Source organism: Cherax quadricarinatus, chromosome 28 (genome assembly GCF_038502225.1).
Source record: "Cherax quadricarinatus isolate ZL_2023a chromosome 28, ASM3850222v1, whole genome shotgun sequence".
Lineage (NCBI taxonomy): Eukaryota > Metazoa > Arthropoda > Malacostraca > Decapoda > Parastacidae > Cherax > Cherax quadricarinatus.
In genome coordinates this window covers 16,863,777-16,879,947 of record NC_091319.1, presented here as the reverse complement: position 1 = coordinate 16,879,947, position 16,171 = coordinate 16,863,777, and the positions used below count along the sequence as shown (strand labels likewise).

At 39.4% G+C, this 16,171-nt stretch overlaps 1 protein-coding gene across 35 annotated transcripts in view; it reads right to left on the bottom strand.

Annotated features, from left to right (window-relative positions):
• baz (par-3 family cell polarity regulator) overlaps positions 1–16,171 on the bottom strand; it is a 713,284-nt gene that overhangs the window by 160,936 nt on the left and 536,177 nt on the right. For 29 of the 35 annotated variants that reach the window (XM_053782976.2, XM_053782958.2, XM_053782965.2 and 26 more), the window contains one exon: positions 4,570–4,740. The exons of the other annotated variants lie outside the window; for them this stretch is intronic. In XM_053782976.2, the coding sequence (XP_053638951.1) occupies positions 4,570–4,740 (171 nt within the window). The remainder of the gene's footprint in view (positions 1–4,569; positions 4,741–16,171) is intronic. 35 annotated transcript variants of the gene reach the window in all.

The window sequence follows — 16,171 nt, the reverse complement described above, 5'->3', positions numbered from 1 at the left end:
GGACTCAAGTCCGGCCTGCCGGTTTCCCTGAACCCCTTCATAAATGTTACTTTGCTCACACTCCAAGTAACATTTATGAAGGGGTTCATATCTATTTCTGTAATATATCTTCCATTCTATTAAACGAGACCAAAATGATGAGAATACAACCATAAAAACCATACAAAAATATACCACTAAAGGACAGCTAATGGCCAAGAAGTGAACTCAGTTATTTATAGTCTGATTTTTATTTTTGGTGTACGTTAAGAAGCATCTTTCCATCAAACACTGCCCAAGTTTCAATACAACAGCCCAACAAACAACCGAGAAAAAAAACACATTTACCAAAAATCAATATATAGCAAGCCCAAGCCAGGTACTGGAAACAAGTCACTGACTTTTTTGGGTCATCCTAGGCTCTCTATGCATATGCTGCTATGTATGATAATCTATGTAGCGAAAAAACATTTTTGTTTCAGTTTTATGGTGTATTACGAGTGTATATCAGAGTTAGCCCTGTGCTACACTCTGTTTTCTCTAATATAAGCTTCCAAGACAAGGATAGGAGGATGGTACTTGTATCCCACATCCTTTTTATACTTCCGTCGAACCCCACGATATTATGCCAATAATTCATTCTGGAGTATTTACCATGTTTTTATGCCATTTATATTGTTTAGTTGATATTAGTGTAATAAGTATATTCCCCTGCATCACGAGACTGAGCTCATGGCAACTGACAGTGACTTCAAAGCCACCTTATCTTTTATGGACAAAGTACCGTGTATGTGCTTTACACAACAAGAAGCATTTCTTTTATTCGTTGGAACCATGTCTAGGGCTAAAAGTAAGCAGGTTATAACAACAAATGAAGAAAAAGAAATTAGAATGACTTATGCAGCAAGCAGTACAACCAAACAGTATCAGCAGGTCGGTGTGGCAACTCTGGAAATTTGAAATTATGCTAGACGAAATTAGTGCCAAATAACTGATGGATTCAGATGACTGATTGCCAGATTTGCGATGGCCAACCTGCATTTGTACAAGAATGGTATACAATACTGGCAAGATGAAATTAAGACACGTGCAACATCTAGGTATCTTTATTGTAGACGTTTTGCCATCCAGTGGCTTTATCAATACAAATTCCAGGACATAATTTGAAGACAGTAGAACTATATACAAGTCCCCCAGCCTTGGAGTTGGTGCAAAGAGCACCGTAGTCGTGGATGTTCTGGAGCAGGGGCAAGGAGCCTGGCACTTGTATACTAACGTCAGGTGGAAAGGGGACGTGTAGCAGACGAGGGCATAGTCACTGGTAGGTGGGATTCCCCAGTGGAAGTAGGTCCTACCCAAAGAGATGGGTTAGTTGTAATAGTAGTTGTCATAGCCATAAAGAAGGTTATGTACATGTCCTCAGAATCAAGATTCCATGATGTTGCAGTGTCTGACAAGTTGTACAAGACACTGCAACTGCAACATCATGGAATCTTGATTCTGAGGACACGTACATAACTTTCATGGCTACGGCAACTACTATGACAACTAACCCATCTCTTTGGGCAGGACCTACTTCCACTGGGGGAATCCCGCCTACCAGTGACTATGCCCTCATCTGCTACACGTCCCCTTTCCACCTGACGTTAGTGTATAAGCGCCAGGCTCCTTGCCTCTGCTCCAGAACATCCACGATTACGGTCTCTTTGTACCAACTCCAAGGCTGAGGGACTGATTATCTCATCTTCTGTATATAGTTCTACTGTCTTCAAATTATGTCCTGGAATTTGTATTGATAAAGCCACTGGATGGCGAAACGTCTACAATAAAGATACCCAGATGTTGCACATGTGTCTTAATTTCAACCTGCATTTGTATAAATAAGTCGCAATGAGGCCTAAGAGTGTTAGTGATAACAGCCAACCAAAAAGAAAATTGGTTGGGAGAAATTCGTTCTGTACTTGAACAGATCAGCACTAGAACAGCCTTTCTGGAACCAATTAAATTCAAGTGCTGAGGTTCCACTGTATTTTTAAACTGGCATATTTTTAATTTTGGGTAAAATTGGCTAAATTACTGACTTCTGTCCACTTTACAGGGTAGTTTTAAGTGGAATACATGGTTCCTTGTGCTCAATCGACAGAACGGAAAGCATACTATCAAAATTCCTTGGGGGAAAAAAAAAAGGGGGGGGGGTGGCAATTGGAGCAATGGATTCAATGTGTAAATCTGTGCCTGTTTATTTCTGTAAATTTTCCACCAAGTTTCGTACTTTTGATAGCACTACCTTCAGAAAACAAAGAAAAAAATAATTGTACACTGAAGCAATATTAATTTTGAGAGTCTGGACAGTGACAGGGTTAAAGACCACTGAAAAAGAAACTTTGCCACTACATCTCAATTATGGTTTCCTGATACATTGATAATAAAGTGTCATTTCTGTCTTTCCCAGTCACTGTCATATCAGAAGAATACTCCTAGTCTGACCCGCACATGGTGTTAACAAGTATGCAGTGCAGGTCTATTTTGGCTGGATAAAGCTCAACAGTAAGCAAAAAGTAATCAGAATACACATCATACTCTCTCTCTCGTTATCAAACATAACCGTTATTAAGTTTTACGCACTTCTTTTTAAAGTAATTATTAATATAATAAACACTAACCACTAAACCAGTTTTAAAGTAATGATTGATAGTATACAGGTCTCCCTCAACATTCACGTTTCCACTTTCACGGGCCTTGAACATTCACGAATTCCTAGCAGCCCAATCATATTTAAAATACACGTGTCATTACATATGATAGGAATTGTGGCAGTGGCAGAGTTTGTTTGAAGATAGGAAAAGACAGTCCTTCAATATGACACTAAATATCATCTCTATGGCTTATTTATCTATCACAATTCATCTAATATAACATACTAAAGAATATTAATAACACAGAAACACGACATACTCTAGAATGAATAAAATATGTTATTATGTCATGAGTGTTGTGTTGTTGGGTGTGTAAGGGCCACTGAAAGATAAGCCTTACATAGTGGTAGAGGTGGCAGCTAAGGTGGTAGAGACTAGAGAGGACAGTGTTGTCAGTCGCCCTATATAACTCCAACAACATTGGAGGAGTTAGATTCGTGCTGTCCTTTTTCTATTGATTAATTGCTTAACTTACTTGCTACACTGTTAATGCTACACTTTATTTCTAGCTGGCACTATAGCCTTTATTGACTCCTGCTGCTTTAGTATCATACATATCACAGAATCACTGAAGAAGGCACATTCTCCCCATTCTCTTCCTCCTCCACTTTGGTACTCTGCTACAAGTTCTTTCTTGAATTCTATAGTCTTTCTCTCCTTTACCAAAGGGCTGGCACTAGTACAATATTTTACGATGTTTTCATGTGTTTTATAATTGTTCATGGTTCAATAGGTTGAAGAAGCAGTACTGTTTGGGTAAGTAAATGCTATTATTATATTTCCCTACAATATAACTGTGCACCAAACATTCACGATTTGTTAACATTCGCGAGGTTCTTGATCCCCTAACCCTCGCGAATGTAGACACACCTGTATATAGACGTCAGATAAGACTAACATGCTTGTCTTAGGTGGACAGGATACATATTGAGACAGGGTCAGCTTCTTAACCCCCTAACTGTGGCACATCCAGAAATTAAAATTCCTATGTATGACAAGATTTTGAGAAATAAAGATATTTTTCTTAAGAGTGAAAATACATTTTTAAGAATCAAATAAGATTAAAAATGAGTGGAATCTGATAAAAACTAATGATTTTAGTGTTGAAGGTCTCAAAAAAATTATCATTCGTTGGCAACATTGGCATAAGTGCACCAGCGATGCTTGTTTACCGATGCCAAATTATGATTGTTATTCAGTTTCTATTATTTTTAATGCTTAACAATGTGTACATTACTTTCTTATGATATTAGATGCATTTTAAGATGCTTTAGTACTTCAAACAGAGAAATGCATAGCCCAATGTTGCTTTACAAAGGGTATCTAGCATAAATTGGAGCAAATAATTAAGGCACCTTCCTGCAAGCTCCACATACTGTTTGCTGGTAGGAAAGCTGGTGGTGGAAAAACAGGTTCTGGTTTTACTGTTTACTTATGCTAGTTAGGCAGTGTTACCCCACGATACACTACGTGGACCTGCCTAGTCACATTTTTTTCCAAAGGCATGAGGAGATAGTAGGAGACCCAAACAGATGAGCTTAGGTCAAAAATATTTGGCGCATTGCATATCTGAAGGTATGAAAAATTATGCATACTAGTTCACTGGACACAGATGAAAGGATAATCTTGGAAGAGAATTAGATAATAAGGATCAATGAAACTCCCTTTTCTTGCCATGAATTATTTAATGGAATGGCATATATGTCACAAAGGAATTAATTTCCTTTCAGACCTAGCAGTTAAAATTGGGATACAACTTGCTGGGTGACATGGCGGTGCAACTAAATAGCCTAGTTTTCACACTGAAAGGTATAGCCAAATTTTAAGTTAAAATGTTAAATTCAAGATATTATACTTGATTAATAACATTCTTGCTAATCAGAGAAGACTTTACCTGAACAGAGCATCTATTTGTGTCACGAGAAAATCGTGTGAAGGCTGTAGTAGTCGAATGGTGAGAGGATGATGAAGAGGATGACGGGGTCTTCTCTTCCCCTGACCCCTCCCCTCTTTCCCCAGGGTCTACCACAAACACATTGTCATCCTCATAAGAACTGTGTCCATCCTGAAAACCAGTGCCAAATTTCTTGTTTATAAATACTTTCAGCATATTACATCTCAAAGCTGTACAAGAAATTAACTTTCATAAAAACAAGGAAGCCCTCACTCTTAAACTAGGCACTGTTATCGTTCGTGTTATGATCATCGAAGAAGGTATCCCTGTTCTATACCATACTATAGGTCACAAACAAATTTTTTGTAAATTGTATTAAAATGGCATCCAAAAACAGTCTGGGTCGCATTATAATGACTCGACGCGTCAAAACTTAAAAAAAAATACGAAAAATTATTCGTAAAACAAAATCTGTGCACCAATTTACAGTTCAAGAAAATTAAAATACGTAAACACTGCTATACACACAGACTCAACACTAAGCACCTAAATAATACCACTGTCAAAATAACATTAATTTCTAAGCAGTTCTTTGCACCTTATAAAAGAAAAATCATTTACAAATATATAAATTTCAAAATAATAATTAGTTCGATAAGTCAAATGATAAATTGAAAAAGTCTACACATTTACATAAGTGCCCCCAGCCTCACTAACAGACATTTATCAGAAGTAAAGAATGTCTTCTCCAAAAATTAAATTAGCAATCTGTTTCAAAACTGCCACCAGTGGTCAAAAAGTAATTTTTGTAAAAAATGCCAAGTACGTACTATACTTAACACACCAGAATGACTAATGCTCATTGCAAAGTATTCAATAGGAAAACCAATTTCATCAAGAAACAAGGTGTCCTTGGCCCTCTTCTCTTTCTCCTATACATAAATGACCTACCAAATGCTTCGCAATTACTCAAACCCACACTATTTGCAGATGACACTACATACGTCTTCTCCCACCCGAGCCCAGTCACACTAGCCAATACTGTAAATACCGAATTACAGAAAATATCTACCTGGATGAGGACTAAAACTTACACTAAACATTGACAAAACCTACTTCATTCAGTTTGGTAACAGAGCTACAGATGTCCCTCTTAACATAATGATAAACGGATCACCTATCACAAAGCTAACAGAGGGAAAATTCTTAGGAATCCACCTTGATAATAGACTCAAATTTCATACACATATACAACAAATTTCTAAGAAAATTTCCAAGACTGTAGGCATACTATCGAAGATACGGTACTATGCTCCACAGTCAGCCCTCCTGGCCCTATATCACTCTCTTATTTACCCCTATCTCACCTATGGAATTTGTGCATGGGGCTCAACAACAAGTAACCATCTCAGACCACTAATTACCCAACAAAAGGCTGCAGTTAGAATGATAACAAATTCTCACTATAGGCAGCACACTCCACCAATATTCAATACACTAAACCTACTCACCATACAAAACATCCATACTTATTACTGCACCTATTACATACATAGAACACTTAACTCTGATATTAACCCTCCCCTCAAACATCTCCTTGCCAACCTCAACAGAACACATGACCATAACACAAGGCACAGATCACTCTTTGATGTTCCTCGTGTCCATCTCACACTATGCAAAAACACAATGCACATAAAAGGCCCTAAAATCTGGAATTCATTACCTGTTTATAAATTCAAGTCTCTTCTCAAAGATCACTTACTCACCCAAAACCAAATAAATACTGAATAACTGAACCTTATGAATTGTATATCTTAAATGTTTCTCACAATTATATCACATAAATGTTAAACCTAAAACCCAATCTAACTTTATTATTTTTTAAATACGTACACTACCTAACAGAATACTCCATTCTACTGAATGTACAACAATGCATACAACCATATGACCTGTCTTTGTAATACTCACTTGTGCTTTATAGTAATCTGTTTACATTAATGTTTTATCACTGATTTCATCACTGCTTAGTTAATCTTAAGTTAATTTTAAGCCAGCCCATAATGCTATGCATAGTATAAGTGGCTTTGGCATGCTGCTCTTATCTGTATTTTTTGTACCTCTGTATGTGTGCTCAAATTTTTAAATAAATAAATAAATAAATAAATAAGGAATGTGTGCCATCGGTGCCAAAACAAAACGACCATCATTCTCTCAATCTTCTGATGACAATTTGCTACTAGCTCCATTACCTCAAATGACAACAGAATGTCCAATTAGTATATGATGAACACTCGACAGCAAAGAAGAATAAATGACTACAATTCCAATATCCCAAGTTAGAGAGAGCAATTGCAACCACTGCCATATCAGACAACAGCCAACTTTCTGCCAGACATAAAATATCAAGAGATAACTCATTAAGAACTTTAGAACTTCTTGTTAACTGGATATTCAATAATGCTACATATGAGGGTTTAGAAGAACTTGAAGATTTTGGAAGTTTAAGGCTGTAAAGTTTGTATTCTCCATCAATTTGTGATGCTGCAACACCATCACTGGACAGCCTGAGCTAGATCCAAGGTGGTGAATTGTGCCCAGAGGAGAATCTCTGCAGGAACAACTGATACAGCTTCTCCTCAATTGACGACGGAGTTCCGTTCCTAAGACTACGTCGTTAAAAGAATTCGTTGCTAAGTGAGGAGCATACTATAGTTGTATTGGGTTTGTGTCAACCATCTCTGATATTGTTTTAATGTTGCCTTTGCACCATTTATAACATTTCTGGAATATTTTTAAATGTTTATACAATTGTGTACTGTATATTGAAATTGATGTTGTATATTGATTGCTGATGTTATGAATGAAAAGAAGTTGGATGCCCTGGCCCTAAGTGAAACAAAGCTCAAGGGGGTAGGCAAGTTTCAGTGGGGAGAAAATAAATGGGATTAAGTCAGGAGTATCTGAGAGTGTTAGAGCTAAGGAAGGGGTAGCAATAATGTTAAAGGACCAGTTATGGAAGGAGAAGAGGGAATATAAGTGTAAATTCAAGGATTATGTGGATTAAAATAAGGGTCAGATGTGAAAAGTGGGTCATAATAAGCGTGTATGCACCTGGATAAGAGAGTGTAGAGGAGAGAGAGATTTTGGGAGATGTTAAGCGAATGTATAGGAACCTTTGAACCTTTGGCATTTAGGGGACCTAAATGCTAAAGTAGGAGAAACATTTAGAGAGGGTGTGGTAGGTAAGTTTGGGGTGCCAGGTGTAAATGATAATGGAAGCCCTTTGATTGAACTTTGTATAGAAAGGGGTTTAGTTATAGGTAATACGTATTTTAAGAAAAAGAGGATAAATAAGTATACAAGATATGATGTGGGGCGTAATGACAGTAGTTTGTTGGACTAAGTATTGGTAAATAAAAGACTGTTGAGTAGACTTCAGGATGTGCATGTTTATGAGGGGCCACAGATATATCAGATCACTTTCTAGTTGTAGCTACAGTGAGATAAAAGGTAGATGGGATACAAGGAAAATGGAAGCAGCAAGTAAGAGAGGTGAAGGTGTATAAACTAAAAGAGGAGGCAGTTAGGGTAAGATATAAACAACTATTGAAGGATAAATGGGATAGCGAGAGCATAGGCAATGGGATCGAAGATGTATGGAGTAGGTTTAAGAATGTAGTGTTAGTGTTTTCAGCAGAAGTGTGTGGTTACAGGGAAGTGGGTGTGGGAGGGAAGAGGAGCGATTGGTGGAATGACGATGTAAAGAGAGTAGTAAGGGAGAAAAAGTTAGCATATGAGAGGTTTTTACAAAGTAGAAGTTATGCAAGGAGGGAAGTTTTTTTTTTTTTAACAAGTCGGCTGTCTCCCACCGAGGCATGGGACCCAAAAAAGAAAGAAAATCCCCAATAAGAAAATATTTTCATCATTCAACACTTTCACCTCACACATAATCACTGTTTTTGCAGAGGTGCTCAGAACACAACAGCTTAGAAGCATATAAATATAAAGATACACAAACATATCCCTCCAAATTGCTAATATCCTGAACCCCTCCTTTAGAGTGCAGGCATTGTACTTCCCATTTCCAGGACTAGAGTCCGGCTATATAAAAATAACGGATTTCCCTGAATCCCTTCACTAAATATTACCCTGCTCACACTCCAACAGATCGTCAGGTCCCAAATACCATTCGTCTCCATTCACTCCTTTCTAACATGCTCACGCACGCTTGCTGGAAGTCCAAGCCCCTCGCCCACAAAACCTCCTTTACCCCCTCCCTCCAACCTTTTCGAGGACGACCCCTACCCCGCCTTCCTTCTCCTACAGATTTATACGCTCTCCATGTCATTCTACTTTGATCCATTCTCTCTAAATGACCAAAGCACCTCAACAACCCCTATTCAGCCCTCTGACTAATACTTTTATTAACTCCACACCTTCTCCTAATTTCCACACTCCGAATTTTCTGTATAATATTTACACCACACATTGCCCTTGGACAGGACATCTCCACTGCCTCCAACCGCCTCCTCGCTGCTGCATTCACAACCCAAGCTTCACACCCATATAAGTGTCTTGGTACTACTATACTTTCATACATTCCCTTCTTTGCCTCCATAGATAACGTATTTTGTCTCCACATATACCTCAATGCACCACTCGCCTTTTTTCCCCTCATCAATTCTATGATTAACCTCATCCTTCATAAATCCATCCGCCGACACGTCAACTCCCAAGTATCTGAAAACATTCACTTCTTCCATACTACTCCTCCCCAATTTGATATCCAATTTTTCTTTATCTAAATCATTTGATACCCTCATCACCTTACTCTTTTCTATGTTCACTTTCAACTTTCTACCTTTACACATACTCCCAAACTCATCCACTAACCTTAGCAATTTTTCTTTAGAATCTCCCATAAGCACAGTATCATCAGCAAAAAGTAACTGTCAATTCCCATTTTGTATTTAATTCCCCACAATTTAATCCCACCCCTCTCCCGAACACCTTAGCATTTACTTCTTTTACAACCCCATCTATAAATATATTAAACAACCATGGTGACATTACACATCCCTGTCTAAGACCTACTTTTACTGGAAAGTAGTCTCTCTCCTCTACACACCCTAACCTGAGCCTCACTATCCTCATGAAAACTCTTTACAGCATTTAGTAACTTACCACCTATTCCATATACTTGCAACATCTGCCACATTGCTCCCCTATCCACTCTATCATATGCCTTTTCTAAATCCATAAATGCAATAAAAGTATATGGAAAGAAAAAGAGAGTTTAAGACAGTGGTGAAGCAATGTAAAAAGAGAGCAAATGAAATAGTGGGCGAGATGTTATCAACAAATTTTGTTGAATATGAGAAAAAGTTTTGGAGTGAGATTAATAAGTTGAGGAAGCCTAGGGAACAAATGAATTTGACAGTTAAAAATAGGAGAGGAGAGTTATTAAACGGAGAGTTAGAGGTATCATGAAGATGGAGGGAATATTTCGAGGAATTGTTAAATGTTGATGAAGATAGGGAAGCTGTGATTTCATGTACATGGCAAGGAGGAGTAATATCTTGTAGGAGTGAGGAAGAGCCAGTTGTGAGTGTAAGGGAAGTTCATGAGGCAATGGGTAGAATGAAAGGGGGTAAGGCAGATGGGATTGATGGGATAAAGATAGAAATGTTAAAAGCAGGAGGGGATATAGTTTTGGAGTGGTTGGTGCTATTATTTAATAAATGTATGGAAGAGGGTAAGGTACCTAGGGATTGGCAGAGAGCATGCATAGTTCCTTTGTATAAAGGCAAAGGGGATAAAAGAATGCAAGAATTATAGGGGAATAAGTCTGTTGACTATACCTGGTAAGGTGTATGGTAGAGTTATTATTGACAGAATTAAGAGTAAGACAGAGAGTAGGATAGCAGATGAACAAGGAGGCTTTAGGAAAGGTAGGAGTTGTGTAGACCAAGTGTTTGCAGTGAAACATAAGTGAACAGTATTTAGGTAAGGCTAAAGAGGTTTTTGTGGCATTTATGGATTTGGAAAAGGCATATGACAGGGTGGATAGGGAGGCAATGTGGCAGATGTTGCAGGTGTATGGTATGGGAGGTAGGTTACTGAAAGCAGTGAAGAGTTTTTACGAGGATAGTGAGGCTCAGGTTAGAGTACGTAGGAGAGAGGGGGACTATTTCCCAGTAAAAGCAGGCCTTAGACAAGGATGTGCGATGTCACTGTGGTTGTTCAAAATATTTATAGATGGGGTTGTAAGAGAAGTGAATGCAAGGTTCTTGGCAAGAGATGTGGAGTTAAAAGATAAAGAATCAAACACAAAGTGGGAGTTGTCATAGTTCCTCTTTGCTGATGACACTGTGCTTTTGGGAGATTCTGAAGAGAAGTTGAAGAGGTTGGTGGATGAATTTGGTAGGGTATGTAAAAGAAAATTAAAAGTGAATATAGGAAAGAGTAAGGTTAAGAGGATAAAAAGATTAGGTTATGAAAGGTTGGATATCAGATTGGAGGGAGAGTATGGAGGAGGTGAATGTATTCAGATATTTAGGAGTGGACGTGTCAGCAGATGCATCTATGAAGGATGAGGTGAATCACAGAATTTATGAGGGGTGTGAAGCATGGGTGGTGAATGTTGCAACGAGGAGAAGGCTGGAGGCAGTGGAGATGTCAAGCCTGAGGGCAATGTGTGGTGTGAATATAATGCAGAGAGTTCGTAGTTTGGAAATTAGGAGAAGGTGTGGGATTTCCAAAACTATTATCCAGAGGGCTGAGGAGGGGTTGTTGAGGTGGTTTGGACATGTAGAAAGAATGAAACAAAGCAGAATGACTTCGAGAGTGTATAAATCTGTAGTGGAGGGAAGGCTGGGTAGGGGTCGGCCTAGGAAGCGTTGGAGGGAGGGGGTAAAGGAGATTTTTTGTGGGAGGGGCATGGACTTCCAGCAAGCGTGCATGTGCGTATTTGATAGGAGTGAATGGAGACAAATGGTTTTTAATACTTGACATGCTGTTGGAGTGTGAGCAAAGTAACATTTATGAAGAAATTCGGGGAAACCGGCAGGCCGGACTCAAGTCCTGGAGATGGGAAGTATAGTGTCTACAGTCTGAAGGAGGGGTGTTAATGTTGCACTTTTATAACTGTAGTGTAGATCACCCCTCTGGCAAGACAGTGATGGAGCGAATGATGATGAAAGTTTTTCTTTTTCAGGCCACCCTGCCTTGGTGGGAATTGGCCAATGTGTTAATAAAAAAAAATATTGAAATTAACAAAACAGAGGAAATCAGCTCTAATATACATTATTTAGGTATAACTACTGGTCAGAGAGCCTGTTGTAAGTCCGAGGCATCGGTAAACAAGTATGTCGCTATGTGAGGAGAGGCTGTACCACAGGGAGATGATTTACTGTCACAATTTTAGACTTATGATCACCAGCACAATAAAACACATTTTGGTAAACTATCATTATGAGGGCATTTTGCTACAGTATGACTAAAGCTTTGGCAATATTAATACAGTGGACCCCCGCATAACGATGGCATCACATAGCGATTAATCCGCATACCGCTTGCTTTAATCGCAAAAATTTTGCCGCGCATACCGCTTAAAAACCCGCTCACCGATTTTCGTCCGAGACGCGTCCAATGTGCGCCCTCAGCCAGCCTCACATGTGCCGCCCGTGCCATTGTTTACCAGCCAGCCTCCGCGGTAACATCCAAGCATACAATCGGAATATTTCGTATTATTACAGTGTTTTCGGTGCTGTTTCTGGAAAATAAGTGACCATGGGCCCAAAGAAAGCTTCTAGTGCCAACCGTACACCAATAAGGGTGAGAATTCCAATAGAAATGAAGAAAAAGATCATTGATAAGTATGAAAGTGGAGTGCATATCGCCGACCTGGTCAGGTTGTACAAGAAACCCCAATCAACCATCGCTACTATTGTGGGCACCAGAAAGGCAATCAAGGAAGCTGTTCTTGCCAAAGGTTTAACTGTGTTTTCGAAACAAAGATCGCAAGTGATGGAAGATGTTGAGAGACTCTTATTGGTGTGGATAAATGAAAAACAGCTAGCAGGAGATAGCGTCTCTCAAGCGATCATATGTGAAAAGGCTAGGAAGTTGCATGAGGATTTAATTAAAAAAATGCCTGCAACTAGTGATGATGTGAGTGAATTTAAGGCCAGCAAAGGTTGGTTTGAGAGATTTAAGAAGCGTAGTGGCATACATAGTGTGATAAGGCATGGTGAAGCTGCCAGTTCGGACCACAAAGCGGCTGAAAAATATGTGCATGAATTCAAGGAGTACATAGACAGTGAAGGACTGAAACCTGAACAAGTGTTTAATTGTGATGAAACAGGCCTGTTTTGGAAGAAAATGCCAAGCAGGACCTACATTACTCAGGAGGAAAAGGCACTCCCAGGACATAAGCCTATGAAAGACAGACTTTGTTGATGTGTGCCAATGCTAGTGGTGATTGCAAAGTTAAGCCTTTATTAGTGTATCACTCTGGAACTCCCAGAGCGTTCAGGCAAAAGAATGTCCTCAAGGATAATTTGTGTGTGCTGTGGAGGGCAAACAGTAAGGCATGGGTCACTAGGGACTTTTTCTATAACTGGTTACACCATGCATTTGCCCCCAATGTGAAAGATTACCTAACTGAAAAGAAATTAGAACTTAAGTGCCTCCTGGTGTTAGACAATGCCCCTGGTCATCCTACAGACGTGGCAGAGCGACTTTATGGGGACACGAGCTTCATTAAGGTGAAGTTTTTGCCTCCTAATACCACTCCTCTCCTGCAGCCCATGGACCAGCAGGTTATTGCAAACTTCAAAAAACTGTACACAAAAGCTCTGTTTGAAAGGTGCTTTGTAGTGACCTCAGAAACTCGACTGACTCTAAGAGAGTTTTGGAGAGAGCACTTTAATATCCTCAATTGTGTAAACCTTATAGGTAAGGCTTGGGAGTGACTAAGAAGACCTTGAACTCTGCTTGGAAGAAACTGGCCAGAATGTGTAGACAAAAGGGATTTTGAAGGGTTTGAGGCTAACCCTGAGAGGATTATGCCACTTGAGGAATCCATTGTGGCATTGGGAAAGTCCTTGGGGTTGGAGGTTAGTGGGGAGGATGTGGAAGAGTTGGTGGAGGAGGACAATGAAGAACTAACCACTGATGAGCTGATAGATCAACTTCAAGAGCAAGAGGCCAGACCTGAGGAAACTGGTTCAGAGGAGGGGAGAGAGAAATTGAAGAAGTTGCCTACTACAAAGATTAAAGAAATCTGTGCAAAGTGGCTTGAAGTGCAAACCTTCATGGATGAAAATCACCCTCACACAGCTATTGCAAGCCGTGTTGGCAACCTGTACACTGACAATGCTGTGAAACACTTTAGTGAAGTCATAAAGGAACGAGAGGTACAGGCCACTATGGACAGATATGTTGTGCGAAAGAAGTCCAGTGACTCTGAAGCTGGTCCTAGTGGCATTAAAAGAAGAAGGGAAGTAACCCCAGAAAAGGACTCGACACCTCAAGTCTTAATGGAAGGGGATTCCCCTTCTAAACACTAACACTCTCTCTCCCCTCCTCCCATCCCATCAATCATCACCAGATCTTCAATAAAAGTAAGTGTCATGTAAGTGTGCATGCCTTTTTCAGTTTGTGTGTATTAAAATTAACATTTCATGTGGTAAAAAAATTGTTTTTTCATACTTTTGGGTGTCTTGCACGGATTAATTTTCTTTCCATTATTTCTTATGGGGAAAATTCATTCACATACCGATTATTTCGCATAACAATTACCCCTCTTGCACGGATTAAAATCGTTATGCGGGGGTCCACTGTATTGGGTCACCTTGCATCTTGTCATAAACATGTACCAACCATTCTTAATGACAATACTTTGGATTTCAGCAGCTTTCCCCCCCCCCCTTTACTGCTTAGGGTAGATCTTGCCACAGGTATTATTGGGTAAGGGAAGTTTTATTTTATCACACAGGGTGGCAAATGAGACCACAGAATTAGACTTGGAGCATATATCCAAATATCCACATATCCAAAACTCTCAAACTTAAGCCAACATTAAAAAAATTTGTAAAACCATAAAAAAAGGAAGGTACGATCTTTGCAGCTAGCTTATTAACAAAACATTGAAATACCAATGTATAAGGGTGGTGCTCAAACCAAGCTCCAGTGACTAGATGTGCTTTAAAATTAATAATAGGGTTTCCATAGATGTAACAGTGGGCCGGCCCAGGTCCAACGTTGCCCCAGCAGTGAAGAAGATAGGTCACCATAACTACACAGTATATAATTAATTAAAACAAAATTAAAAGTGATCCTGGTAGATACAATAGACACATGTGCAACAGTTAAGTACCTTTATTCTAAAACTTTTTGTCTACACACTAGGTGTTATCAGTCAAATACATAGGTGGAAATATGGAGACAGTAGAAAAAGAAGAGGTAAAGATGATGTGGTCAGTCCATTAACCCTGAAGTAGTTTGAGGTGGTCAATCACTCAGCCTGGAGATGTGTTTAACTTCATAGTCTTGAACAATTTGATACAATCAAATCCTGTTAATGCCAAACCAGAGTATTCACTCCACAGTTGTTAATCCTGATGTCAGATGCTTCCAGAATGTGCATCTCCCCACCCCTCCCCAATTTTGCTTCTTCAATGCCTTTCCTAATGTTAAAAAAATTGTAAATAAATAAAAAATAAATAAATAAATAAATAAAAAGACTAAGGAGGGACAACAGAGCCCCACAGCTCGCCGACAACATAAGACAGTTTCTCTTCTACACGCTGCAGTTTTATTTTTTATTTGTTATTTATTAACACATCGGCTGATTCCCACCAAGGCAGGGTGACCCAAAAAAGAAAAACTCTCATCATCAGTCACTCCATCACTGTCTTGCCAGAGGGGTGCTTTACACTAGTTTATAAAACTGCAACATTAACACCCATCCTTCAGAGTGCAGACATTGTACTTCCCATCTCCACGACTCAAGACCGGCCTGCCGATTTCCCTGAATCCCTTCATAAATGGTACTTTGCTCACACTCCAACAGCATGTCAAGTATTAAAAACCATTTGTTTCCATTCACTATCAAATATGCTCACGCATGCTTGCTGGAAGTCCAAGCCCCTCGCACACAAAACCTCCTTTACCCCCCTCCCTCCAGCCTTTCCTAGGCCGACCCCTACCCCGCCTTCCCTCCACTACAGATTTATACACTCCAAGTCATTTTGTTTTGTTCCATTCTCTTTACATGTCCAAACCACCTCAACAACCCCTCCTCAGCCCTCTGGACAATAGTTTTGGTAATCCCACACCTTCTCCTAATTTCCAAACTACGAATTCTCTGCATTATATTCACACCACACATTGCCCTCAGACATGACATCTCCACAGCCTCCAGCCTTCTCCTCGCTGCAATATTCATCACCCATGCTTCACACCCATACAAGTGTTGGTATAACTATACTCTCATACATTCCCCTCTTTACTTCCACGGACAAAGTTCTTTGTCTCCACAGATTCCTAAGTGTGCCACTTGCCCTTTTCCCCTCATCAATTCTATGATTCA